The sequence below is a fragment of the Dromiciops gliroides genome, chromosome 1 (genome assembly GCF_019393635.1).
Source record: "Dromiciops gliroides isolate mDroGli1 chromosome 1, mDroGli1.pri, whole genome shotgun sequence".
NCBI classification, from domain to species: Eukaryota; Metazoa; Chordata; class Mammalia; order Microbiotheria; family Microbiotheriidae; genus Dromiciops; species Dromiciops gliroides.
The window spans coordinates 529,017,416-529,042,414 of NC_057861.1; the positions used below are offsets into that span (position 1 = coordinate 529,017,416).

The 24,999-nt window shown below is 41.3% G+C and overlaps 1 protein-coding gene across 1 annotated transcript in view; it reads left to right on the forward strand.

Annotated features, from left to right (window-relative positions):
• The window catches only part of RADIL (Rap associating with DIL domain), a 101,146-nt gene that overhangs the window by 74,602 nt on the left and 1,545 nt on the right, over positions 1 to 24,999 (forward strand). Inside the window, exons 8-14 of the mRNA XM_043972067.1 lie at positions 3,732 to 3,969; positions 11,796 to 11,968; positions 13,014 to 13,164; positions 15,963 to 16,150; positions 16,460 to 16,868; positions 19,653 to 19,792; positions 21,148 to 21,287. Coding sequence (XP_043828002.1) covers positions 3,732 to 3,969; positions 11,796 to 11,968; positions 13,014 to 13,164; positions 15,963 to 16,150; positions 16,460 to 16,868; positions 19,653 to 19,792; positions 21,148 to 21,287 — 1,439 coding nt within the window. The remainder of the gene's footprint in view (positions 1 to 3,731; positions 3,970 to 11,795; positions 11,969 to 13,013; positions 13,165 to 15,962; positions 16,151 to 16,459; positions 16,869 to 19,652; positions 19,793 to 21,147; positions 21,288 to 24,999) is intronic.

Here is a 24,999-nt window from a genome sequence, read left to right on the forward strand (position 1 = left end):
CAAGAGCACTTTAGCAGCCAGGGTAGGCTGTGGAGCAACTCCTACACAGAAAACAATCAGAAATCGACAGACCTTACTGCGATAAACCTGTTTTTATTTGTTCTAATTTTCCCCTTGTTTAACATGCTTTGGAACCACACAGGAGAAAGCATTTAGTTAAATTGGCCACGCCTCTGGCAGAGGCCCATCTCCATCTGGAAGAACTTCTCAGCAGGAATATACTTCCCCTCAGAGGACAGAAGGAAATTATGAAACCCTTGGATCTGTGTGGATTTGAGTTTTTCCATTTAAACCAGGATCCTGCACTACTAGCTGGCTCTCTTAAGGCTCTGCTGTCAGACTGAGTCTTGAATATGGTAACCCACTTAGGGAGGGGATAAAAGGGCCTCCTTTGAGCAGTCCTTTAGGAGAGAAATCTCATGGCCTAAATTTCTTTACCAGGCAGATTGGAAATTGCTATGTAGTAGAAATTAGGTCTCATTTGACTAGGAAGAAACATGTTTCCATGAAAAGCGAAGTTAAAACTGATATTGTGACTTGGCTTCACCTGATTATAATGGGGTTTAGGGTCTTGCTAAGAATCACACTAGGAAACGGGATTCTTAGTTTTTGATTCACATATAAATTTTTCCCCTTCTCCTGATTCCTTTTGGGGTACAGCCTGGGCTCTGGGGATACAAAGACACATGTCAAACAGTATCTGCCCTCAGGAAGCTTAGATTCTCTCAGGGGAAGCAACGTGAACAGTTATAATTATATGCAAAATAAATATAAGGTCCTTTGGTGGGAGTATCTGATACCTGACTGATGGTTCTTCCTTCCTCTGTGGAGGAGCACCATTTAAGCCAAGTGCTAATAGAGCATAGGCGTCCTTTTCCTTGTCTGCTTTGTGGCACAGACTCTGACTGGTGGGTTTCTTGGTGATGTTTCTTCCTTTGAAACTAGGTAGACCATGTTGGTCTTTTCTTGGTTTTCTTTTTCCATTTCCCCCAAATTGCTGCTTGGCTATGGGTCATGAGATGACCAAACGTGCTAGTAAAGGGTATTTATGTAGCACATTGAAAAACTCAAACATGAATCAGTGAACATTTATTAGGCATTTGCTACGTGCCTGGCACCTGCTCTCAAGGAGCTTCCAATCCAGTGAGGGAGACAGTGTGCAAATAAGTCTATGCAATGCAAGCTATATGTGAGATACAATAGGAAATAGCTAACAGAGAGAAGGGGTTGGAATTAGGAGACATTGGAGAAGGCTTCCAGTAAAAGATGAGATTTTCGATGAGCCACAAAGGAAGCCAAGGGAGTCAGTGGGTGGAGTTTGAGGAGGGATACCACAAGGGACAGCCAAAGAAAATATCCAGAGCAGAGAGATGGAGTATCTTGTTCATAGAATAGCCAGGAAGCCAGTGTCATTGGATCAAAGGGTACATGGCAGGGAGTAAGATGTAATAAGACCAGAAACATAGTAGGGGGCTAGGTTATAAAGGCCTTGGAATACCAAATAGCATTTTGTATTTGATCCTAGAGGTGATAGGGACCCATTGGAACTTACTGAGTAGGGGGTGAGGGAGAAATGACATGGTCCTACACTTTGGGAGAAATCACTTTGGTGGCTCATTAGATGTATTAAAGGAGAGACTGACTTGAGGCAAGAAGAGCCACCGGCAGGCTATTGTACTAGTATAAGCATTCATGTTAAGGGAGCTTACTTTAGAGTGGTATAAATATCAGAGGAGAAAAGGGGTGTATACAAGAGATGTTGGGGATATGAGCTAAATTCTATAGCCAAATAAGCTACTTCTTTACTGGTATAGTATTTTTCTCAGCATGATGGTATGAATGTTTTCTCCATCCTCTCTTTGGTATCAGATTTTATCACCCCCCCCCCCCAAGCAAGTCAGATGGTACCCTATGCCTACTTTGAGTCTAATTGATCAAGTAGATAGCCTCTTTGGAAGGGGGGGAGAGATATAATTCAACTTTTGAAACAATAGCTTGTCTTATTTGAAATATCACTCTTTTTCTACTAATATACCTCATGAGGGGAGGACAGGCTAGTAATAATATCATGGAGGCTGCTCATTTTAGGGTATTTATTTATATGATTTGGTTCAACTCAGAGTAGAAGGAAATGCTTCTGCTTATCCCAGGATTATAACATTATAATTAGAAATGAATTTTGCGAAATTCCATTTAAGTATACTAATTCTTTTTTTCCTCCTGGAAAAACAAACTTCTATCCCCCCCTCTTTTGTCACGACCATTACTAGAGAATTCTCTAGTTCCTTTTCCCAGAATTCGTCTCTCTCTAGTGCTAAATCTGTAATTTTTTTCTGAATTCCATCTCTCTTCAGTCAATCAATATGTATTATGTGATTTCTGTGTGCCAAATGTAGTAGTAGGTCTCCGCCAGTCACGGACGACCATGGATCAGCGCCTTGAAGAGCCACAGGCCATACTGTGGCTGTGCAGTCCGATCCAGGAGCTGCAGCTCCTGAATGACATAACCGGTAACTGCCACATCCTGTGTTGTATCTACCCCATGAGGAGTAGCAGGAGTGTCCTCTCCAGGGCACTGGCCTGGGCAGATCAATATGGAAAACAAGCTGTTGCCCATGCAGCAGGTTTTCCCTCTCCACAACATTGGTGGATCCAAAGGAGAGGCAGAGCCAATACAGTTTGGCACCAGTGCCACCGCAGGAGTTGCCAGAGGGATGTGATGTCCAACATCCAACTGCCTAAGGGACTCCGACCCCTGATTTTTCCTCGGGGTTAACTCCCGAAGCCTTTCCCTTATATGGGTATAGCCGCAAGGCAGCAGAGGTTTGGGTTTCCTTCCCCTAGGCAGGTTGCCTGCCAAGGCTAAGAACCCCACCTGCCCGAAGCAACTGGTTTTAAGGCGCCAGTGACTCACCTTCACCCCTTCTCCTGTTAGTGGAAACAGTTCCGTCATGAGAAGGCCAGGAGTTGGGCTTCAGTTGTCAGAGGCTATTTGAGACGCACGCTATTGGAGCATTTTATAGAGAGTGGGAGCTTATCCCCACTCCCACCCTGGCATGACAAACCTTTGGAACCATCATGCCAGATGTAGTGCTGGGGATACAAGAACAAAGTTGAAAACAGTGCCTGCTCTTAAAGACTGTAAAATCTAATGAAAGAGATGAGTGTGTGTTCATGGATATATGTACATGCATGTGTTTGTACATATACGTGTGTGTGTTTAAATACACACACATGCACGTGTATGCATACATGTAAAGAATAGCTAGCATTCATATAGCACTTTAAGGTTTACAGATTGCTTTACAAATATCTCATTTTTTCCACACAACCAACCTGAAAGGTAGATGTTATCATCATCATCACCACCACCACCACCACCACTACTGTCATCCCCATCTTACAGATGAAGAAATGGAGGCTGAGAGAGATTAAGTGACTTGTCCAGGGTCACATAGCTATTAAGTATCTGAGGAAGGATTTGAACTTAAGTCTTTCTGACTCTAGGTCCAGCGTTCTATCTACATTATCTACACTTATATAGTTAAATATAGGTAGTAAGGACAACAGAAATTAGCTGCAGAAAGGGCAGGGTAAATCAGGAAAGGTTTCATGCAGAAAATGGTGCTTCAGTTGATCTTGGAAGAAATTTAAATTTAGGCTTAATCTCAATAGTCTGGTCATAGGTGAGTTGAAAAAAAAGTTGTTTATGTTTCTTCTCCCCTCTCCAGTCTCTTTATGTCTCTCTGCCCATTCTACTGGAGTGCGTCCCTTTCCAGAATGAGAACCGGGAAAGTTGGTGCTCAGCCCCACAACTGCCTGAGGAGCTCCGACGTATTGTGTCCATCTATCAGGCCACCTTCGACCTCCTTCAGCAGTATGAGGTTCACCCAGAGATTGCTTCCCAGATGTTTGCCTACCTCTTTTTCTTCTCCAACACACTGCTCTTCAACCAGCTCTTGGACAGAGGTGAGGTGGGGCATGAGAGGGTCTGTTTCCCTGAGGGTACTTGATCTTTTTTTTCCTCTCAATCAGTGGACAGCCTTTGAACAAAGGGAACCATCACAAAAAATCAGAAGGGCTTCCCATTTGTAATGCTTGTCAAATGCATAAAAAGCAGAGGATGAAGGGTGAGAGTAGGATAGGTTAGGCATTCAGCAGACCTTTCTAACCACAAAGATTGAGAGATTTGAGATTTCATTGCCAAAGAGGTTTGTGGAGTTGTCTTCTCAGGAATTATTTTTGGTGTATTCTTTTTAATATTGCTAATTATTTCCAGCCAAGCATCAGCCTTTGATTATACTCTGACCATTTGACACCTTTGCTCCTGCACACCTGTTCCTGAATGAAGATATACAAAATCATGCAACTTCTCTGACTGGATCCTCTATGAATTTATGTTAGACAACTTCAACTGGGCCTTCACTGCAGCTAGGCAATCCTGCTGTATCTGGTTTTATCAACTTACTATCTGGTTCTCCACACTGGCTCTTCTAAACCTTCTCAAACCTCCCATGACTCTCCTCCCTCTACCCTCCCACATTTTACAAGAACAATTGAGGCCATTCACCATGAAATCCCTCTTTTCCCTGCTTCCCCAACTTCAGTCATTCAGGTGCCTTCTGCTACTCTTCTCCTTCAACCAGGTTTCACATGATTAAGTACTAACATCCCCTCTCTCTGTTGAAGCAGATTACCTTTTCCAGCAGATTACCCACTCTGTCATCCCTTCTCTTTCAGTATTTTCAATCTTTTCTTATTGCAATAGGTGCCTCCACTTTTTCAATGTCTTACAATCTGGCTTCGTACCTTATCATTCCACCAAAACTCCTCTCTTCAGAGTTACTCATGATCTCATAATTGCCAAATCCAGTGACCTTTTCTTAATCTTCATTCCCCTTGCCCTTTCTGCAGCTTATAATACTCTTAATCACCTTCTCTTATTTCTAGGTTTTCAGAATGTTACTCTTGTGGCTCTTCTCCTACCTATCTGACCATTCCTTTTCGGTCACCTTTGCAGGATTCCCTTCCAGATCACAGCCCTCAGGACTCTGTTCTGGGCCCTCTTCTCTTTTCTCTCTATACTGCTTCACTTGGCAATCTCATGAACTCTCATGGATCTATTTTCCATCTCTTTGTTGAAGAGCCTTGTAAAAATTATTTTAACTAAAAAATAAATAAATAACCCCCCCCAAAAGAGCCAAAATAAAACAAAAAAGGGGGGCAGCTAGGTGGCGCAGTGGATAAAGCACTGGCCCTGGATTCAGGAGGACCTGAGTTCAAATCCAGCTTCGGACACTTGATACTTAAGCTGTGTGACCTTGGGCAAGTCACTTAACCCTCATTGCCCCACCAGAAAAAAAAAATTATTTTAACTGGTAGGCCTAATCTGTGAACTCCTGGCTGGCTATCTGACTGCTTTTAGCTTAATATGGGCCGTTTATGAATTCCCACAACTGTTTCTCCCAAATTGATAAGCAAAAGCCTTTTTTTCAATTAAACAAAACAGGGTTTATTTATGAGAATAAACCTAAAGTTAAATGTAGAAACAAGGATAACAAAAGTAAAATACGACCTGACTGTGTTTGTCTTTCTCTCCTGTGTATCTCCCGCCTGAGGGTATGCTGCTGCAGCTGCAGCCACACCTCATTTGGACCAGTTCACCTTCAGTCATCTGCAACTTTCTCAGTCCTCTCCCTTTCATTCTTCAACTTCTCTCTCTGTAGCAATCCCTGCTTCACTGTAGTGACCCACTAGCATCTCTACCTCCCAGGCTGTATAACCTTCTTTCCCTCAAACCTCGCATGCCAAGCTAATTGTTGGCTCCCCCAGCGTAGGTGTCCAAGGCCAGCAGGGGCACTAAGCCTTCATGCTGCGCGTGCCTGGAGCTGGGGCTGGGCTGAGGAAGCTGGCGCATCCCTGGGGATTTTCGTGCGCATCCCCACTGAGCGGGACTTGGGCTCCCGAGGCCTCTGTGCAGGGCAGTTTCGGGAGAGCCAGTCGTGCTGGGGGAGGGGCGGCCCATTTGGGGCATCTGAGGCTGATTTCAGTCGCTCATAGTCTTAAATCCACCTATATTGCCCATGGTTCTCTGCTGAGCTCTAATCTTCTACCTCCAGCTACCTTTCAAATATCTCAAATTGAGTGTCCAGTAGACATCTTAAACCCAGTAACTCCAAAACAAAAATCATTATTTTTCCTCCTAAAGCCTAACCCCTTCCCACCTTCCATATTTCTATAGAGAACAGCACCATCCTCCTACTCCTTCAGGTTTGCAACCCTAGGAGTCGTTCTGAACTCTCTATGTCTCAACTCCTAGATCCAATCCATTGGACCAATGTACTTTATATAACACATTTGGATTCTATGTATCCCTCCTCTGAACCCTTTGGAATCAATTTACCCAAGGTCTAGGAGAAATAACCGCAGACAATATAAAATATGTGGGAGTCCCCCTGCCAAGACAAACCAAACAAACCCAGGAACTATATGAACACAATTACAAAATACTTTTAACATAAATAAAGTAAGATCTAAACAATTAGAAAAATACTAATTTCTCATGTGTAGGCTGAGCCAATATAATAAAAATGACAAGAAAACAGGTTCTTCACCAGTGAGCACTGCACCATACAGATGTGGAACCACCAGTTCCAGCAAATAGAGAAATTTTGAATGCTATGGATAAATTCACTTACCATGACAGTGTATTTCCAGGTATGTACACATAAATGATGAAATTGACACACACGTTATCAGACCTAGTTCTCTGTTTGGGAGGCTCCAAAGGAATGTGTGGAGAGACGAGGTATTAGGCTGCCTATCAAACTGAAGGTTTACAGAGCTCTTTTGCTGACCTCATTGTTGTATTCCTGTGAAACCTGGACAGTCTACCAGTGCCATGCCAGGAAATTGAAGTACTTACATTTGTCTTAGGAAGATTCTGAAGATCACCTGGTAAAATAAGGTACACTGAGGTTCTTTCTCTGGCTGATTTTGCCAAGCATTCAAACTCTATTGCAGAGAGTGCAAATTTGATGGGCTGGTTACCTTCTTCAAAAGCCAAACACGTTTGCCCAAAAGACAATTTTACAGAAAATTTACAGAAGGCAGGCGTTCACGCTGGGGTCAGAAGAAGTAATATAAGGACACTCTAAAAGCCTTTCTAAAGAACTTTGGTATGGATCATGAGACATGGGAGACACTGGCACAGCATGATGTGCCCATATCAAAGAAGGTGCTGTGCTCAGAAATGCAGTAGCTCAAAAGAAATGTGAGATGTGCAGATTTAGACATCTCCAATCCAAATGTTCATACAGACTATTTGTGTCCAGTCTGTAGTAGAACCTTTCAAGCTCATGTTGGTCTGATCAGCCACAGTCATGTGCACTGTACGTTGACCCTGACAAAATGATGCCATTTTGGTCCTCTTTGAGTACAAAGGACAACAACCATTGACTAGGGATTCTTGTCCACGGTAGCATGTATAATGATTTTACCCATTCACATCCATTGAAGTTTACTGACACCCAAGATGTTGATGTTTAATCTTTCCATTTCCTGTTTGACCACATCCAGCTTACCTTGGTTCTTAAATCTTACATTTCAGGTTCCTATGCAATATTGATCTTTATAGCATTGGACTGCCCTTTTGTCCACAGCTAAACTTCCTTTCCCCTTGGCCTAGCTGCTTCATTAGAACTGAAGCTACTTGTAGTTGTCCTCCACTCTTCCCCAGTAATGATTGGACACCATCCAACCCGAGGGGTTCATATTCCAATGTCATCTTTTATCATTTTAATACTGTCCAGGGGGTTTTCTTAGCAAAGATATTAGAGTGGCTTGCCATTTCCTTCTCTAGTGAATCACCTTTTGTTAGAACTCTGTCAGAACCTGTCCAAGATTTAAGGTAAAAGGGAAAGGGGATGGCAGAGAATGAGATGGATAGAGGCATGGAAACAAAGAACACGAACTTGGACAGACTTTAAGAGATACTGAAGGATAAAAGAGCCTACCTTGCAATGGACCATGGAAGTCACAAAGAGTTGGACTGAACAACAACAGATCATCAAAACAATCTGGCTAAGAAATAGAGTGGATCAGTAGATTAGATTAGGTACACTTTACATAGTAGTAAATGACCATAGTAACATAGTATTTGATAAACCCAAAGATCTAAGCTTTTGGGACAAGAACTCACTATTTGACAAAAATTGCTGGGAAAACTGGAAAGCAGTTTGGCAGAAACTAGGCACAGGCCAACAACTCACACCATATACCAAGTTATGGTCAAAATGAGTACATGATTTAGATAAAAAGGATGATATCATAAGTAGGTTAGGGTAGTATGGAAAATTTTACATGTCAGATCTATGGATAAGGAAAGAATATGTGACCAAGCAAGATAGAGAGTATTTATGGGATGTAAAATGGATAATTTTGATTACATTAAATTTAAAAGTTTTTGCACAAACCAAACCAATACTGCCAATATTAGAAGGAAAGCAGGGGGGCAGCTAGGTGGCACAGTGGATAAAGCACCAGTCCTGGATTCAGGAGTACCTGAGTTCAAATCCTGGCCTCGGACACTTGCCACTTACTAGCTGTGTGACCCTGGGCAAGTCACTTAACCCCCATTGCCCCGCAAAAAAAAAAAAACCAAAACCAAAAACAGAAGGAAAGCAGGAAACCACGAAAAAAAATTACAGCAAGTTTCTCTGATAAAGGCCTCATTTATCAAATTTATAGAGACCTGAATTAGCTCAAAGGCCTTAACCTCATCAGAGTGGGCTCAAGGAAGGAATAACACACACATCCAATTGGGAAGAGTAATCTCTTTAACCCTACAGGAAAGTAGGAGGGGAAGAGGATAAGGAGGGAAGGGTGAATGAAGGGAGGGTAAAGCGGGAGAGGGGTCAGTCAGTAGTAAAACACTTCTGAGGAGGATTAGGGCAAAATAAGAGACAATAGAGTAAATATCATTGGAAGGGAATGGGATGGAGGGAAATAGTTATGATGATTGATTACAATGTCAAAACATATGGTACCTACTCTGCTGGGCTATTGTGAAGAAAATTCTTTGTCAAATTCAAGGTACTATATAAAAATTATGATGAACAGAATGTTATCAGAAAAACCTGGAAAGACCCACATGAACTGAAGCAGAGAGAAATGTACTATATACAAAATAACAGCATTAGTGTAAGATGATCTGCTGGGAAGCACATGGTTATTTTCAGCAAGGCAATGATCCAGTATAACTCTGAAAAACTTATGAAAATTGCAGTCCATCTACAGAGAAAGAACTGATGGTATCTGAAAACAGACTGAAACACATTTTTTTTGACAATTCCTTAATCTAAAGTTTTGTTTTTATCTGTTTTCTCTTACAACCTAACTAGAGTTGCTTTCCATGACTACTCATGTATAATTTATATTGAATTGTTTGAGTTCTTGGGGTGGGGGTGGGAAGGGAGAGAGGAAGAGAAGTTGGAACACAAAGTTTTTTAAAAAATTGATGTCAAAATTTGCTTTTACATGTAATTGGGAAAATAAAATTCTAAATATATATATACATATATATACATATATATACATATATATACATATATATATAGAGAGAGAGAGACAGAGAGAGACAGAGAGAGAGACAGAGACAGAGACAGAAACTGACCCGAGTCAGATTTATAAGAATATGAATCATTCCAGCTGATAAGTGGACAGAGGCTATGAACAGGCAGTTTTCAGATGAAGAAACCAACCTATAGTCATATAAAAAATGCACTAAATCATTATTGATTAGATAAATACAAATAAAAACAACTTTGAGGTACCATCTTATCCCTAACAGATTGGCTAATATGACTGAAAAGGAAAATGACAAATGTTGGAGGGAACATGGGAAACTTGGGACACTGATGCACTACCATGAAGTTGTAAACTAATCCAGCTATGCTGTAGAGCAATTTGGAACTACGGCTAAAGGGTATGTCCCCTACTAGGTCTGAATCCCCAAAAGAACAAAGTAAAAAGAAAAGGATTTATGTACAAAAATATTTATAACAGCTCTTTTTGTGGTAGCAAAATTGTGGAATGGCTGTACAAATTGTGGTATATGATCGTGATGGAATACTGTTGTGCTCTAAGAAATGACGAGTGGGGGGCAGCTAGGGGCACACTGGGGAAAGCACTGGCCCTGGATTCAAGAGGACCTCAATTCAAATCTGGCCACAGACACTTGACACTTGCTAGCTGTGTGACCCTGGGCAAGTCACTCAACCCCCATTGCCCTGCCCCCCCAAAAAAAATTATATGTAATTTTTAAAAACTAAAATAAGAGGAAAAATGACTAGAGAACATGGCACATTATGCCCTTCTTTTCTCAACTTTTCTATCATGAATTCTCACATAGAGAAGAAATTTGTCCCCAAGGTTCCTGTCAGTTCCTCTGCAGCAGCCTGTAGTTCATAATTGTTGATTGAAATGTAGTATGGAATGGCAGTTCCCATTGTAATTTCTTCAACATTTTGAAGGATGAAGTTACTGTTCAGAAAAGGCATTAATTTATTAGTTCTATTTTGGATAAAGAACTCCAGCAAATAATCAGTGTTATGCATCTGAGTGGGTTTGTGATCAGTTTCCTGAACTCCTTATATAATAATTCCTCCTTCTACCTGTTGACAGTATTGCTTCTGTTTCTATCTTCATTGATTCAAATGCTTTCCCCCATGTTTTCCCCCTCCTTGTCCTAGATTTCCTCCTGTGAATGTATCTTCTTACTAAATAATGTACAATGTTTATTCTACTGCTTTTTTCTATCATTTTTCCTTTTGAATAAGAGCCATATTACAGTCGTGGATCACATTCCACTAGCTTTCAGTAATTATGCCTATAAGGTCAGGTTTGCATACTTGTGTTCTTCCCTACTTGTACACAGAGTAGGCACTTAATAAATGCTTGTTGATTTATTGATATTTTGTGTATTTGTAGTAGATATCTGAAGTCATGAATTTTATTGTATCTCTTTTTAGATATTGTCTCAGGAATTAGTTTTTCAGTTTTAGCCATGTTTCCTATCTTTTTGTACTTGCTATGCTCTGGGTTACCAGACTGTAAAAATCTATACAGGTAGTTTTCTCATCTTCCCTTTTCAATTTAAAGGCCTCCTGGGTTTCTGTAAGTTAAAATTCCAACCATCTCTCTTCAGTTTGCCTGGTGAATTTTACATGTTGGTTGCTTAATCCCCTTCTGCCCTGAGTAGTACCACTAGCTTTTACTTTTAAAATTTAAAATTTCAATCTGAGTTGGTCAGTGAGGTTCCTGCTCCTTCCTTTTAACTAACTGTGTGCTATTGTGCAAATCACTCTTTGAGTCTGGTTCCTCCTTTTTAAAATGAGCACAAAAATACTCGCATTATCTCAGTACCTTTTAAAGTAGTTTGTGGAAATCAAATGAAATAAAGTATATCTGACACTTTTAAAGCATAAAGAACTGGTTGAATGTGAGCAAGTATTGTGATCATTATGCATGATTTACCAGGTGACTTAGGCCTAGTTTGCGGTTATTAGAAAAGACAATTAACTTCAAATAATAGATCATTGGCATTCTTCCTTAACAATTTAAGGTAAAGGGAAGGGAGCTACCAGGTAGAAAAGGATGAAGCTTGCCTAGCAGAGGGGTGGCCAGGGAGGAATATTAGGGGAAGAATTTGTGTCTCTTTATTTCTCCCTACAAGCCTAGGACTTTTTTCTCAGCTCACTGGGGCCAGTGCTTCACTCTTATTCCTCCTCCCTCAGGACCTGCACTGAGCTGCTTCCACTGGCCAAAAGGAGTACAGGTTTGTGCTCGTTTACAGCAGCTCCTGGAATGGGCACAGAGTTTGGGCTTGGGGCCGCTGGCAGAGCAGTTCTTCAAGAAGCTTTCCTGCACAGCCAGTCTCTTGGCTACACCTAGTGCCCAGCTGATACAGGTAGGTCCAGATGACGATGATGTGGAAGCAAGTGGAAGAGGTAGAGTCCCAAAGGTCATGTTGCCTCTTCTCTGGAGTTCATTTTGTTGTGGTTTTCAAAGGACTGTTGTTGTTTTTTAAGTGGTTGGATCATTGGCTTAGATTTCCATGCCTAAAGGGGCATCAAGACCTAAAACGGCTTCATAAGTAGTTATCAGCCCACAGAAATGTTTTCTTATTTTGCCTTCAAGAGTACTAGTATGGAGGGGCAGCTAGGTGGTGCAGTGGATAGAGCACCGGCCTTGGATTCAGGAGGACCTGAGTTCAAATCCGGCCTCAGACACTTAACACTTACTAGCTGTATGACTCTGGGCAAGTCACTTAACCCTCATTGCCTTGCCATAAAAAAAAGAGTACCAGTATGATTAAATTAATGCTTTCCTCAGTTTAGTAGTAAAATATTAACATTCTCTGGAGAGGTGGGCAAGCTGCTTGCAAAAGCCACTCTCAACTAAAACTAAAATGCTAGATTGTTTGGGAAAGATGACTTTGCAAATCAAATAAGTTAGGAAGCTTTCTCAACTAAGCAATAAATGGAAATTTGTTCTATACAACTGGCCTGGGATTGCTCCTAAGTGGCTAGTTTAACAGTCAGCACACTGAAAATAAGCCTTGCCAATAATTACCAAGAATTGACTAGATTGCATTTCTCCAAGAATTACACAGAAAATAGAACACATATAAGTGGCCTTTTCTATTTGTCCAGTAGAGGACATTATCTTAAACAAATGTACAGCACTACATTGAATACCCCCTTCTCCTTTCCACCTCTCAAGCACATAGCTGCACTAACCAGGGTGGTCCCTTGAGAAAATAGTCTTCCATGTGGGTGTTTTGGACACCTGCTCACATCTGAGTCACTTGATCTCATCTGAGAACAAACTCCAAGTATGCCCTGCAGATAAAAGTCATGAGGTAATGCTGTGCCCCCCTTGTTGGTCTCATGTCCTGCTTCCCTCATACCATTTTGAGACCTTGACTCCCAGAGCTTCCTCTTATCACTCAGATGACCTGGTCATCCCTGAGGACTCAGTTTCCAGAACTAGGCCCTGCCCAGCTCCATCGGCTGTTGACTCAGTACCAGCTAGCCTCTGACATTGGTTCTGTGACTGCATGGGAGCCTCTAGATGAAGACAGACTCAAAGCCTTCAGGACAGGTGAGTTTCTGACCATAGATATTTCTTGATTACAAATGAGAAAGTATCTATAATGTTACCTGACAGGATCTGTAAAGGAACTTAGAAGTCATTTAGTTCAACCCTCTTGACTCGCCCAGGATCACACAGGTGCTAAGTGGCAGATCCTCAATTCCAACTTAGGCCCTGTGCCTCCACGTTCAACATTTGTGGGGCTGCATTAGGCTTCATCCACCTTCCTAAAGAGAAGTCCTGTGCTGAGTGTTAAGAGACCTAGGTTTTAATGTGGACTTTTAATAAAGGACCATCTAAATCAGAATCAAATTCACCCAAGTGTATTTGGATTCTCCCAGGATTCTCCCCTCTCTAAAACAGTAATGCTATTCACTTCCCTTTCCTGTGGCAGGGAAGGAAGGTACTGAGGATTTGGTAACTCCTCCTCTAGAGGAACTTCCTTAAAGCATAAGTCACATGATTATAATTTCTTGAGCACCTCTTTGTTACACAGAGGTAGCCCTGTGTCCTTAAAGGCTATGCCACAAGTGTAAGCTGTTGTAGGTTATACCATGACCCAAGAGTTTTGAGAGGCTCATCCCAAGTAGTATAACTACTAGATGATGAATTCTTTTGCCATGGAAAACCATGAGAGAAAAACAAATATAAAGTGACCCTCCCTGCTTTATAGCTTCTTTGGGTTTCCATTGATGAGTGATCAAATGAAATGATTCAGTGGGCATTGTTCAGAGATGCATGTGTGAGTGGGCAAAAGGCATTGGAAACATAACCATCATCAAGACCTCTGCCACCATCAGGGAAAGGTGAAATCAAAAAAGAGAGGGCCAGGATTCTATGACAAGAATAGTGACAGAGTGAGATAGATAGATGCACTGACATCTATGAAATGAGAAAAGACCTCAGGCATATTCTCTGCAGGATCGTGAGAGAACCTGAACTTGAAGTAGAATTGCAGAGGAGAAGAAGGCTTGGATAGGTTGTGATTTGCACTGTTGGAAGAATCCATTGGAGTATTACTGCCCTTTTTCATTTATTTATCTCACCTGCCTCTCATCCTACACAAGTGACTTACAGCCATCTATCCTGCTGGAATGTTAAGTTATACAGCAGAAGAGCTGGTGCAAAAGTTCTTATTGCTTGACCTGGTCACCTCACACCCAGCAAATGGGTGAAGGTAGAACAAGGTGTCCTTAGTCACTGTTGGAGGCGGGTACAGAAAGACAGGAGGACTGATGCACTATTGGTGAAGGTGTGAATCGATCTAACAATTTTGGAAGGCAACATGAAATTACAATATAAAAGTAACCTAAAATGTCCATATTCTTTCATCTAGAGATCCCACTAATAGTCATCATCCTCAGGGAGGTCACAGTTCCAAAGAAAGACATCATATATACCAAAATATGTGAGTGAGTGGAGTTCATGGTTGCAAAGAATTAGAAATCCAGCTCCTTAAGGATGGAGCTGGATTTATATTTATTTGCCATATAGTAGATACTGTTGATTGACAAATGCCCATTGATTAGGTAATGACTACAGTTTCAGTACATGAGTTCTTGGTTAAAATTCAAAATGAATTTTATACCCAGGTATAAAGATGGCCTGTGAATGGAAGCAAAGCAAAATCCAGAGAACAATATACTCATGACTAGTCATGTCAATGGAAAGAACAGACACAGTAATTGAAACACCATGTAGTTATAAGGGACAGTGTTGACACCGAGAGGGAGATGTGAGAATATACCCTTTCTCCTCTTTGCAGAGGGATTATTGAAGTTAAATACATCATATTCCATCAGACCACTGCCCCAGTTTTGCTGGACTATTTTTTTCTTTTTTTTAAATTTTTTATAAGGAATGGCTCTTTTTTTGGAGGGGAGGGATATATTCGGAAATGAAGGTGGTCTAAAAAGAAGATACTGGGGGCAGCTAGGTGGTGCAGTGGATAAAGCTCCATCCCTGGATTCAGGAGGACCTGAGTTCAAATGTGGCCTCAGACACTTGACACTTACTAGCTGTGTGACCCTGGGCAAGTTGCTTAACCCCAGTTACCCCCCCTCCAAAAACACCAACAACAAGATAGTAAGAAAAAGGGAGGTCTGAGGTTGGCTTAAGATACAGCATTCCTTTTTTTTTTTTCCTTTCATGTGAGGATTGGTTTTTGGTGGCCACTTTCCCATCTTCAATCTTTGTTCTGACCTAGTTAGTTCCTCAGTGATGAGCCTAGGGAAAACCTAGGAGTCCTTAACTGCATGAGACCATTAGATGCGCCTTTGTGCTGCCCTGCAACTTTTGGCAAGCCTTGTAATAACTAGTTTTGGTGCGGAACTCTCTTGATTGGGTATGGTTCTTGGTTGGGCTGAAGGTAAGGACCATTTTTTGTTTAAACATTTTATCCCATCACCTGCCATACTGTCTTTGTATACAAAAGGTGCTTAGTAAATTAGTTATAGCTGTAAGCTTTTTTTTTTTTTTTGGTGGGGCAATGAGGGTTAAGTGACTTGTGTCTGAATCTAGATTTGAATTCAGGTCCTCCTGAATCCAGGGCTGGTGCTTTATCCACTGTGCCACCTAGATTCCCCCTGTAAAACTTATTTTAATCTGTATTTAATCCCCTTTGTATGGATAGTAGGTAAGTAGTCTTGTCTACAGATATGTACCCTCAGCTCAGATTAACTTTTAGTCTATCATTCAGCCAAGAATGGTACATTTCCTCAAAAGTAATCAGAAGAATGTGGCAGGGAAAACAGATGGCAAAAAGCAGAAGGCAATTAACTTGGACTTTGCCAATTTTCTTTTTACAGAGGATGTCCTGGAGTCTTATGATAATCACCCACCTATTGTTCTGCCAAGTGGAGGGTTCAAGGTAGACTTGGAAGTGGAATCCCTGGATGATAATATTTATCGACACCTTCTTTATATCCGTCACTTCCTATGGAGTCTACAGAGCAAGTCCTCCCATGCTAGAGGTCCTGAACCAGAAAATCTGAAGGTAACCTTGGTGGATCCTTTTTAAGAAGGGTTGTCAGTTTTGTTGTCTTTGGTAGAATGTCTGTGCTTTAAGGCCAGTGGCATTAGGGTCTGAGAATTTCTTGAGCAGGCCATCTTGGTGTGTCTGGCCATCCCATTATGTTCTTGGAAGAATGAGATGGCCAAGACATACCTGTGTTCTAGAGTGTCCCTTTATTCTCTTTTCTTGGCCTTTTCATCCCCTTTATTGTTTTAAGCTTCCCATTGTTTTTATTCTTTTTATCTCAGACCTGTGGTAGAATTGACCTACTCCTTGTCTTTTCTTCTTCAGGGTTTGCATCACACTATTCCTGAAGGGAACTCAGAGAGTCGGAGTAGTCTAGTAACTTCCAGGGATGCTGGGGACCAACTGGATTCAAAGCATTCAGTGGGCGCAGTGGGCAGGGCAGTTGGAGAGGCAGCCAAAACCCTATCTGTCCCGGCCAGTGGAGTTTCTCGAGCTCAGTCCCCTGGTCGAACCCCTCTCCTGGAGAAGCTAAAGCCACAGAACAGCACCAGCAGGAACGGCCCTAAGACGAACACACCTCACGGGGATTCTTCCTGTCTGTTGACCCCTCCCAACACACCACTCAACTTTGAAGGCAGAAGTCAGGATTCTCCCCAGCCCAGTGGCAGCTGTGAAAAACCCCTACATGAGCTGAAGAGGAATGGCCTTAGTGCTCAGAGCACTGTACAGGAAGGTGTGGGAGGCCCTCTTGCTGAGGAGCTTGGGAGCTCCCAGTTCACTTGAATAAACAATTGTATAAATTGCCATTAGACCCACCCACCCCGTTAAAATGAGAGACAATTTTTTCCACTCCTGGAATTTAAGGGAAAAGGATTGTTTCCAGGAAAGTCAGGGCTTCTGGCATCACCTCGTTACTGGACTCTGTGTCATTATATGGGGGAGGAAGTGTTAAACTTGGTAGAGAGCGCTTTCTGGAGTCGCTCCAGTTCAGTTCAGCAGAGTTTATCACATCCAAGTGTGAATAAATACTCCCAGAGTTGTCTTGAATTGCCACATGGTCCTATCATGTAGGGAGAGATGAACCAGCACCTGGCCCATTTTTTTGGTGAGATCCAGCTAGGGTGGATTAGTATGTATAGTTGCCTGTGTACACAAAAAAAGAGAGTCATTCTGACTGAATTAAGAGGGGCTGATTGCCCAGGGGGCCTGCCCTTAGCTGTCATGAGGGTCCCTGCAGTCCCTGAGTTAATTCATAATGGCCAAAGGTCTCATGGGGGTAGAAGACTATTTTATTTCTTCAGAACCAGAAGAGGAAACCCGAGTCTCTGGGACTAATTCGTTCTGTTTCTCCTTGAAAGCAAAGTTATAAACAGGCTATGAACTAGAGATTCGGATGAATTTTTTTTTTTACTTTATAGGGACTTAGAGCATTTGAGTGAGAATCAATGGAGGGAGAAATAAAAATAGTTGTCATTGAAGGAAGCTATATGATGATCACTGGAAGAAATAATAGAGTTTGGGGAAAAAAATCACATACTTGATACTTAGTCTGGTTATAGAGAAAGGGTAGTTCAGACTATCTAGTTATCTTCTGGAACACTCCTTGTGCCAAAAGCAGAGTAACCAATACATTCATGACCTGACTGAATGATAAGTTTATCCATATGGAGGAAGTAATGAGATGAACTCTCTGGGCTTGATTCTGACCAACAGGGAGGGGACCTACTGATTGTTGAAATAAAAATGATAAGAACCTTCCTTGGACACAACTGACTGCTCCACCACAGCTTCTGAAAAGGGGGAGAACATTGGGCATAATCTGCCATTTACCTTAGATTTGGGGAGAGTAGATTTTAAAGGGTCTAGAGGAGGGATAAATGTCACATTGGATACCAAAGAATCAACCTCACAAATATAGGCTGGGGAAAGGGCTAAATGACAAGTATTTCCTCTGAAAAAGATTTGAGATTATTTTATGAGTTGAACAGTGAGATGGGAGAGTGGAAAATGCTAGTGGTGTCCTCTTGTGCTGTTTTGAGAGGAATAGTCCGCAGGAGACAAAACGACAATGCCTTAATCAAACCACATATGGAGAAAGAGCTGTGTTTGGTTCTGGGTACCACATTTTGGTAAGGCGAGCTGAAGTCTGTACAGAAAAGGGCAACAAGGGGACCAAGAAACCTATAGACCGTATCACGTAAAGGGATATTTAGCCTGAAGGATAGTTGAAAGGGCATGAGAGCATTCTTTTTTTTTTTTTTTTTCCGCTGGGCAATTGGGGTTAAGTGACTTGCCCAGGGTCACACAGCTAGTAAGTGTCAAGTGTCTGAGGCTGGATTTGAGCTCAGGTACTCCTGACTCCGGGGCTGGTGCTTTATCCACAGTGCCACCTAGCTGCCCCTGAGAGCATTCTTAAGGAGTTTGAAGGGCTGTGATGTGTAAGAGGGATTGGTCTTCCGGGGAGACTGAGGAATGGTAAGTTGAAACCAGTAGACATGTTAAACTACTTGGACTAGGACCAGATTAAAAAATATTTAACAAATACAACATTAATAATGTTAATTTGTGGTTTTTAAATCAATATGTGGCCCACAGGGATCCATTTCTATTTGAGTTTGACACCACTGCTGTAGAGAAGCAGGTTTAGGATTGATGTAAAGAAACACCTTAACGATTACAGCTGATCAAAGTGGAATGGGAAGCTGAGGACGTAGCAATTCATTCACACTAGAATTCTTCAAGCAGAGACTAAATGAACACTTAGCAGAAGACTTGTAAAGTGCAGGTGGGCTAAGGTGGCCAATGATCTAACCATGTCAGTTGTTTGTTAAAGTCTGGAAACCCCGAGAGAGGACAATCTTGGAAAAATAGAGGAATGGGGCTATCACTGTGATAGTAATACCTATAATGAACAGTGGTAACTTGTGTAGGCTGACCACCACAAAGGTAATAATCCCCAGTTTGGGTTGGATTTTAAATTAAATCAGTCCCTCAAGTATTCCATAGGATCTTCTTTTCTGTAAGACAAAGCAACTAGGGAAACTTAACCTCCAAAATAATTCAATTTCCTAAGCAAAATAAATGCCTTAAAGTATACATGAGTGCTTATACTTGAGGATAGCCAGTATTAACTTGCTAATTAGAGCATATACACTAAAAACAAAGTAAAACCAAATATATGGAAGGGGTAAGTAGTAGTGGGGCATCCACTGAGGATGTCTGAGTTATTTTAGTGGCAATAATAACCGATGTAAAGTTTAACAGTTTTATATTGTCTCCTTTTCTTTGCTCAATCTCTAGAGAAGGCATTGAGGGTCAGAGAGATTGCCAAAAGGTAGGAGAAATGGGGAGCCTGGAGAACCATCTAGTTGACTATATATTTGCTTTGTCGTTTTTGTATAGCTAATTGATTAATAGCCCATGAGGTCTATAATTTATATGCTTGCATATAGAATTTTCTTCATGTTCAAACATGCTGTTGTTTTTCATTTCAAGCTATCTTTTCTTGTTTATACAGGAGATTCTCCCACCCCCTTTGATTATCCTACCCCAGCTTCCTCCAGCCGCAGTTCAGCCACCGATGACTTCTGTTATGCCTTTGTGGTGGAGTTGGAGAAAGGACCCATTGGGCTGGGGATGGGCCTCATAGATGGGCTGGTGAGTGAATTAGAGGCAGTTAGCCCCAGCTACTACCTTCTGGCAGCTATACCATCTGAAAGAGGCGTGCTTTCTTTCACTTCCTAGACAGCTCTCAGGTTTCTTGTTTCAGGTCTAGGGGAGTCACAGTATTGGTGATATAGTAAACATTATTGTTATTATTACTATTTTATGTTACACCTTCATGTTAAAAATTAATTTAGTCTGAAGATGGGGAGGCACTCAGGAAATGATTGGCTGGTCATGATTAGTACCTGGGTCTATGGAGGGAAAATGGAAAAAAATCAAACTCCACTGATAAAGAGCTTTCCCAGACTCCCACTTAAAACTATTAAAAGTTGTCACCAGTGGAGATGTGATAACTTGGTGAATAGTATTTCTATGGAAGAGAGCTTATCAGAGATTCTATACCCAGTTTTCTCTTTAGCTTGGAGGATGCCTAGGAAAATGAGATTACATACCAAGAATTTTTAAAAATCTATTTGCAAATCTTCCATTCTGATCAAACCAAACCTTCAGTTATCCATATTAATTAGGGTATTTGAAAATTCTGAAAAATTTCTTTGCTCTCCTCCTTAAAACTTAAACTCCTTTGTTGTCCCAGACCTGTGCTTTTGGTTTAGGAATCATTGATGAGTATAAACTGCCTTCCCCAATGGAAATTGGCAACTGCTCTGCAGTTTAGAATCTTAGACAGTTTTCTGGTTCACATACCCACTGTGCATCAGAAGCAGGACTTGAAATCACATCTTGCTGGCTTAAAGCCTGCTATGCTACACTGTCACCCACTCCTTTACTAGAGATGATCATATAGAATGAGGCATTTTGCCTTCTGTTTATTGCCTGGTCACCATGTCTGTAGAGTGGGACAAGTGTGGGTGAAAAAGACCTTTATCAGGGCTTCTTAAACTTTTTTCACTCAGACCCCTTTTTGCTTGAAATTTGTACATGATCCCTGGTACATAGGTATATAAAACAGGTATACATAACCTTTTATTATTGCCCTATATGTGGTCACAACCCAGTTTAAGAATCTAGGACTTAGAGGGCAGGTAGGTGGTGCAGTGGATAAAGCACCAGCCCTGGATTCAGGATGAGTTCAAATCCGGCTTCAGACAGTTGACACTTAATAGCTGTGTGACCCTGAGCAAGTCACTTAACCCTCATTGCCCCGCAAAAAAACCCCAAAAATTACATTTTTAAAAAAAAGAATCTAAGACCTATAGGAGTATAATTTCATATGTAGTAATAACAGGTTACAAAGAAGTAATTTTAGCCAAGCTTTATTCTCCTGCAGACATCCTAGGCCTCACTTCTTATTCCACAGTTGTGTTATGAATTCCTGTCTTTTACAGCACACTCCTCTAAATGCTCCTGGTATCTACATCCGGACTTTGATCCAGGACAGCCCAGCAGCCTCTGATGGTAGACTTTCCTTAGGAGATCGCATTCTTGCAGTGAATGGTACCAGTTTGATTGGCACAGATTATCAAAGGTAGAGACTTAATTCATTTTATAAAATCTTTATCTTAGCTTCTACCCTCAGAGCAGCAGGTACAATAATCTACCATGTCTTTAATAGTTTTGGGTGCTACCTCTCCACAGCAGCTCTTTTATCAGGAGAAAAATAAAGTAAAATAATGCATTTTGAATGAAAAGCAAGCAGGCTTGATGTTATGATGCAGGCAGAATTTGCCTTTTTTTAAGACAAGGGAACAATAATAAGTAGGCCTTAAAATCCAAGGCACATGGGGCAGCTAGGTGGCGCAGTGGATAGAGCACCAGCCCTGGATTCAGGAGGACCTGAGTTCAAATCTGGCCTCAGACACTTAACACTTACTAGCTGTGTGACCCTGGGCAAGTCACTTAACCCCAATTGCCTCACCCCCCCCCCAAAAAAAATCCAAGGCACAAGTTAGTTCTGAGCCTAGTATATCTCAGTCAATAAGTGTTATTAAGTGCTTGCTATATGTTAGCCACTTTGCTAAGCACTGGGCATTCAAAGGAAAGCAAAAACAGTCTATACCCTCAAGAAATGAGAGCAACATGTCAACAAATAGGTATATAGAAAATATATACAAAGTATGATAAAAGATAAGCTGGGAGGGTGAAAGCAATAGTAATTGGGGACCAGGAAAGGTCATTTGCAGAAGAAGGTAGGACGTGAGCTGAATCTTGAAGGAAGCCTGGAAAACCAAAAGGGGGAGGGGAGAAAGCATTCCTGGCATGGGGAGCCAGTGCAAAGGTAAGGAGATGGGAGATGAAACATAATGTTCAAGGAATTGAAGTAGGCCTGTGTAGGTGGATCAGAGAGTGCATGGTAGAAGGGTAAGAGGACTAGAAAGCTAGGAAGAGGAACTAGTTATGAAGAACTTTATATGCTAAACAGAGGAGTTTATATTTCATCTTACAGGTAACGCATAGTCATTGTATCTCAATTAATAGGAAAGTGCCATGTTCAGTTTGAGTTTTGTTCAATTCTTCATGACCCCTTAAGGCCATGGTCAAACATGCTTAAGTGACTTACCTAGGCTCACACAGCTAGTAAATGTCAGGTGTCTGAGGCCAGATTTGGACTCTTCCTCCTGAATCCAGGGTCAGTGCTCTCTCCACCTAGCTGCCCCCAGACATGCTTTTTAAAAAAATCATCTTGACAGCTAAGTAGAAGATGGATTAGAGTGGAGAAAGTCTTGAAGCAAGGGAGACCAACTAGAATACTATTCTAAAAGTCCAAGCAAGAGGTGATAAGTCTTGAATTTGGGTAGTTGCTGTGTAAGTGGACAGGAGACATACAGAAGAGACTGTACAGCTAAGGGAGTGGATATGTGGGGTGAAAATGAGTCAAAGCCACTGAGGTCATAAGCCTGGGTAACTGGAAAGATAATGGTGCCCTCAGTGGCAATAGGGAAGTTTAGAAGAAGGGAGGGTTTGAGTGAAAAGATAATGATTTCTGTTTTGGACATGTTAATTTTGACTTGCCTTTGGGAAATCCAGTTCTAGATGTCCAAAATGCAGTTGGTGATGTCGAACTATAGTTCATGAGAGACACTGGGGCAGGAGATGGAGATCTAAGAATCATCTGCTTAGAGATGATAATTGAATCTATGGGAATTCATGAGATCACCAAGTAGGTAGGGTCTAGGACAGAGCTTTGAGGGTCCTCACAGTAGGGGACATGACATGAAGTCAGCAAAGGAGAAGGAGGAGCTGTCAAACAGGTAGACAACTAGGAGAGACAAGTATCATGAAAACTTAGTATCTGGGAGGTGATCAACAATGTCAGATGATGCAGAGAGGTCAAGAAAGATTAGAACTGAGAAAAGGCCACTGGATAGACAATGGAGAAATCATTGGTAACTTTGAAGAGGGAAACTTCAGTTGAATGAAAACTGAAAAAAGCCAGATTCATTGATATGGTTTAGAAGAAGGCAAGGAAGAGAAAGCATCATATATTCTTCTCTTACATGCCACTTGCTATGGTGACCTTACTGTTGAAGTAGCCGTCTCATTGAGTTTCTTAATAACTTCCCAATGCTACTCCAATTTCCTGTTTGGGTAGTCTGTGGTTAAAAAAAAACCCCAACACTTCAAGGGTCATAGTTTTACAGCTGGAAATCTGGACAGAGTGGTGATGCCTTAGCTGCAATGATGTCTTAACTATAAAAGAAGGGAGCCACAGTGATATAATGGAGTAAGAGCACTGGATTTGAAGTCAGAAGCAAGTCATAAAACTTCTTAACTATACTCATCTTAGATTAGCCCTTTAAGGTCTCTTCCAATTCTAAACCTGATGTAGGCAACTGTAAGGGACTATTTTCAACTTTTATCATTTTTTTTCTATTTTAAAAGTAGTGAATGACTAAGTAGGCAAGGGCTTGGGTTCAGAACACCTGTCACAAATATATGGAAGAATTTTCACCATTTTTGTCCATGACTTGTATGAATATTATATTTGCGAATGACCTGAAAATAGGAGGGCTAGTTAATACATTGGATGAAGGAATTGCTATCGAAATTGGCATGATCTGAGATGAGAAAAAAGAGCTCTTGGCAAATGGGTCTCTTTTTTGGTGAAGTAGGAAGGGAAGTATTAGCTGAGTATTAGGGGAGGAGCTTCAATGGGAGGTTAGTATGATGAGCTAGACCAAATAAGGAAAAATTAGTTGGAATAAATATTAAATCCTACTCTTGGGCTTAGAAAATCAGCTGCATAGGTACATAATTGGGGAAGTCTAGCTAGAAGCTAATATAGAACACCTCTTTGATTTGTAGTGGACTAAAAGCTAGACTAGTTGAGTCAACAGGGACATGGCAGCCAAAAAAAAAAAAGCTAATGCTGTGCTGTTTTAGGTAACACACTGCACCTAGAAAAAGGTAGGTGATAACTCCTGCTATACTCTTCCCTCATCAGACCATGTCTAAAACTGTTTTGTCAATCCTTAGTGTCACATCTTAGAAAGAACATTAACTAGAACCCATCCAGAAGAGGGTGATGGACTGGAAACTAAGCTACATAAGAGGAAATTGGAGCTGTTTAGCTAAAAGACTTAAGGGCAATGGAACAGCTGTCTTTCTAACTGGAAAAGATGAATGTTGCTTTGTATTCCCTGGGATAGATGTAGGAGCAATGGGAAAAAGCTGAGGGGAGGTGGATTTCAGGTTAAAGTAAAGGAACAAACTGGTTATCCAAAACTGGCTTGGGTTGCTTTGGTAAGTGGTATGCTGCATCACTGGAGGTCTTTTAAACAGAGACTCTCTCAATACTTTGGGTGGTTACAGAGGGGAAATTCTTCAGGTGTGGTTGGACCACATGATGAGTGCGGTCCCTTGTAAACCCCAAATCTCAAAGGAGGCAGGGTAACCCACCACCAGAGTTTGACACTCCAACCAAACTCTATACTGTTTCCCTGATAAACTTTACACTTGTCTTCCACTGCTGTTTTGCCGATGCCCATTTCCTCTGCTTATCAACAATTGGCTTTTCTTAAAGACCTCGCTCAAATGCCCATTTTCCCACGAAGGTTTCCTGATCAGCCCAGCTAGAAATGTTGGCTCTCATTCATTTGGCACTTATTACATACTCCCTTATATTTTGTTAATGTAAATGTCCTACTTCCCTTACTGTATTGAAAGACTTAAAAGGACAGCAACCATATTTCTTACCTTTTGTATCTCTCAAAGGTCTTTGCCTTACTAAATATTAAACA